The 4395-nt window shown below is 32.8% G+C and overlaps 1 protein-coding gene across 1 annotated transcript; it reads right to left on the bottom strand.

Annotated features, from left to right (window-relative positions):
* Window positions 1-266: 266 nt before the first annotated feature.
* On the bottom strand, window positions 267-3418 carry LOC108325102 (sulfite exporter TauE/SafE family protein 4). The gene is made up of 12 exons (XM_052874556.1): window positions 3180-3418; window positions 2680-2839; window positions 2315-2515; window positions 2154-2215; window positions 1972-2062; window positions 1834-1889; window positions 1640-1726; window positions 1502-1552; window positions 1169-1408; window positions 990-1083; window positions 725-865; window positions 267-623 (listed from the first exon to the last, which is right to left on the bottom strand). The coding sequence occupies exons 1-12, from the start codon at window positions 3330-3332 to the stop codon at window positions 541-543; spliced, it is 1419 nt and encodes a 472-aa protein (XP_052730516.1). The 5' UTR covers window positions 3333-3418; the 3' UTR covers window positions 267-540.
* Between the last annotated feature and the right edge of the window lie 977 nt (window positions 3419-4395).

The following is a 4395-nucleotide window of genomic DNA, read 5'->3' as shown; positions in this document are numbered from 1 at the left end:
TGTTCATATTTATTTTCCTTAAGACCCTAACACAATGTATTTGCATACCACATGAAAAAGCTATGAACCTCAACATATTTGGTCCACCAGATATGGCTACAAATTGAAGACATAAATTCCTATATGGTGTTCTGATTTATTATATATTAATATTCCAATAAGTCTTAAAGCATGTTGGGTATATACTAATAATACTTTAAGATGACCCACTCAATTTTATACGAGAATATCTGAGGAGGTATCTTCATCTTTTGAACATCCAAACATATAAAACAAAGTGATATAATTTCCATTGTTTCTTTTTTCTTTACACAAATTTAAGAAATCTGAAACCACTGTGATATACGTGTTAGCGAGGAGCTAACACTCATCCACAAATTTATTCTCACAAGCCTTATTTATTATTGACACTGACGTTCATGGTGGTCAACTAGGCATTGACCAACATTTGTTAGTGCCATTGTTCTTCACACTTCATTTTCATTCACACCAAATTTGATTTTTCTATTTCTCATGCAGTCTAAGATAATATAAGATATATCACTGGCTGGAACAGAATCCCAAGAATCCCATGAACTCGTGGTTGTTTATCATTTCAATGCTGCTCTCAATGCCAACGACACCTGAAAGAAAAAAGAAAAAATTTCACAATCAGAAACTTCCATGTATTAACTACATTAAGAACAAAAAATTGTAATCAGCAATTTGGGTTGGTTTTCTTTACCCATTGTGAGAGCACTGGCAAAAATGACACCAGAGAGGATGAATACAATGATTGATGCTCTTCCAAGAAATGCAACAATTCTTCTCACAAAAAACTGGCCCCAGAAGCCAGCCAAAATAGAAACTGAGGTGAGGTATAATGCTGCAAGAAAAATCCAAAGAAAAAGACTAAAGTTATTATTATATTAATGTAACTAGTAACAAGATAATAACATCATCAGAAAGTGAGAAAAGGGATTAAAGGCTGAAGAGTTAATGTAAATTACCATAAGGAATGGGAAACCTCTTGAGCAAGTAGAATTCAACCACAGACAGAGATGAGGAAAACATCATCACAAATGTTGCTGTTGCACTGGCAACCTACAAGATATGATCAAATCAAACACCTTGAATTGTGATCCAAATTTAACTGTTTTAGCTCAATCAAAAGGGCATTTGAATCTACCTGAGGAATGACACCAATCTCTAGAAGAAGAGGGCCCAAAATAAATCCACCTCCAGAACCAAGTAGGCCTCCAACAACTCCCCCTACAATGCCACACAATGCACAGAATGCAAGGTTCACAGCAGTCCATTCTATAGAAGCTCCACATATGCATTCAGAGTTCCCTGTGCTCATCCTCCTTTTGTGCTCCTTGTACAACTTCACTGCTTCATAGCCAAACAACAACAGTGCAATTGGAAACTGCAAGACAAAGAGAGAATAAAAAGTGCTAGAGCATTAGTCCAGTTACATAATAAGTTGAGTTTATGTGTTTAATGAGTTCTATAATCTAACCTGCAAGCCAAAAAGCACCCAATACCATATACTGCAGCTCTCCACATCATTCTGCAGACCAAAAGTAGATATTACGTTGAACACATTTTAATGGAAATGTAAGCGATAAAGAGAAGGAAAATGAGGTGGGACACTTGCCTTGATGATTTGAACTAGTAGGAAACCAGCCCACACCAGAACCAGTACCAGAATCCTCTTCCACCTAAGGTTCAGACATAAAATTTCCTGAACATTTTCATTGGACAAAAAAAAGTCAAGTATCTTAAATTTGCCTATTCATTTCTGATAAAGCAAAATGAATAATCTGTGAAATGTGCTACACGTTTGCATACCACAGTTGACTTCTCTTCTCTAGGAATCAAAGGCTCACATTTTGTGTCGATTCTAACTGCATAAACAAAGACAACACTCATTCAGTCAGAGAAACAATAGTATGAAAGTTTTCTGTACTATTTACTTTTTTCATTTTATATGAAAATATAGTACTGTGAAAGTGTACGTGCCTGTCTTATCTTCATCGTGGGAATTAATCAGAGTCGCTCGTTGCTTGGTCTTTTCTCTCTGCATGATAGCAAACAAAAATTAAACAGGGAAAGTAAAAAACTCGGATTAAAAGAATTAAAGTTCATAGCCTCAAATCAAGAAAGTTGACCTTGTAAATAGTCTCTTCCCTCCACATCCCGATTCCTTTGAAGAAAGACCTTGAAGAAGTTCCTGCAGAAAGATTAAACCCATATAAATGAGACAAAAAAGCACTCTTCTATGACTGTGGCCTAAAACTGATTCGTTCAATGAAAAAGATTGGTTTCTAACCTATGAATAGAATGATGATAAGAACAGTAATAAGCCAGTAAGGGAAGACAACACTGAGAGCAACACCAACTGTGATTCCAAGCATGAGCATAGGCTGAAACAGAAGCGCCAGATCATAGTCTAATATGGGCACCTCTTTCGTTGGATGAGGCACTCTCACATTGAACCAAACCGATGATGCCGATGCCCCCATAATCATACCTTAACATTTACGACAAACATGTCAGCCACACCAAAACCAGATTTTTAAACACCAACCACAACCCACAATTATCACAACATAGATCCACATGTTCTGAGAAACCAAATCTAGAAAGTAACACGGCAGAGAAAGTTGGTCATAAGAGAAAGTGTTATCTGTGTACATTTAGAAAGAGCAGCAGCAGATTTAGTATCAAAGCCAAGAAGCAGATTTAACATAGGAACGAAAATGCCTCCTCCTCCAACCCCACCAACGGTTCCACATGCTGATCCAACAAACCCAATAACCGTCGCCAACACAAGTCTCCAACTTGGCTGCAAATCCTACACACAGAAAAACACAACACAATCCACAATCATTATTAAATAAAAACCATCTTTCAAAGTATCAAGAATAATTAACAGTAGAAAAAGAAAGCAAGTAACTTTTCATGATAACAGCAAAACAACAAATTACCACTTCTGTTTTTCAGTTACTTAATGATTTTGTAAAGTATGTAATAAATACGCATGTTTTTGTAAGACATATCTTGTTCCGTACACAGCCTTCCTAAGTTGAACATCTCACTACATACTAAATAAGACAGCACAAGTCATATACCATGTTGGTATGCATTAACTCTTTTGTTGATGAATCACATACTGAGAAAAAGAAAGTGCTTACAGGCCAAACTCGAAGAGTTCCAGACAACCTGGAGGCTAGCAAAGGTGAATTTTGACCATGATGAAAATGGTTGGTGAGAAAAAGCGCAGACAGAACAGCACAAGAGAAAGCAGATACGAGATAAGCTATGAAGCCTCGTGAAGACATCAGCATGGTGATGAACACAAGATGAAACGATAATGATTAATGAAAGTTGTACTGTGTTTATGTTGTGTGTTGTTTTTGTTGTGCTCCACATCAAACATATAAGTGGAGGAAACAGTAGCAAATTTATAACTGCTTCTACTTGTCACACGTGGCACCTTGTTACTGGAGGGTCGTTCACAATATCACTTTTGTCTCAATCTCTGTTTGATTGATTACTTTTCTTTTCTTTCCATTTTTATCAAGATTTGCTGTAAACCAGAATATCCTAAGTATGAGGGAGGAATCATAATTCATGAGACATGCATTGGTTGGTAAAAGGGAAAATTTTTGTTTTCTTAAAAAATCTCCATATTTTTTTCCTTTGATTTATCTTTTGAGAAAATAAAACTTATAAATTATATTTATTAAGAATGATTATTTGGGTAATGTTTCTAAAATTCATGATTGAAAAAATACTTTTTAGTTTAATTTGTGATCTAAAATCATAACATTCTTAAACTATGTTTATCATAATGGTTTTCAGAAAATTTATTGGGATAAGTATATTATGGAGAAATGCAAATATATATTTTTTATTATTAAATACCAAATATTATCAAATTTACATTAAATTGTATAAATATATACATAAAATATTATATTTTATTATAATTTTCATTATAATAATTGATATTTATGGTTAATAATTGTTTTACAGATTATTAAATCAGTAAAATTAATTATGTTTGCAAGGATAAAAATAGTAAAAAATTTATTATATATATCAAATAAGCAATTAAAATAAAATCTCTATTAATTATGATAATAAGGGTGTGGGATAGAGAAAAAATATCTATACAGAAAATAACAGTTACATTCTTTTATTATATTGTTTTAAAAATTTATTATTTAAATTAAAAAATAAAAATATACACATATGCAAGTATATATGTCTACTTTTTTTAAATTATAATATAACTAAATATTATAATAATTATTAAATCAATGTATCATTAAATTTACATACAAATTATAGAAAATATATACATAAAATAGTTATCTTTTATTAAGTTTTATAATATTTTTTTAT

Source organism: Vigna angularis, chromosome 3 (genome assembly GCF_016808095.1).
Source record: "Vigna angularis cultivar LongXiaoDou No.4 chromosome 3, ASM1680809v1, whole genome shotgun sequence".
In the NCBI taxonomy this organism is placed as follows: domain Eukaryota; kingdom Viridiplantae; phylum Streptophyta; class Magnoliopsida; order Fabales; family Fabaceae; genus Vigna; species Vigna angularis.
This window is presented reverse-complemented; position numbering and strand designations above follow the sequence as displayed.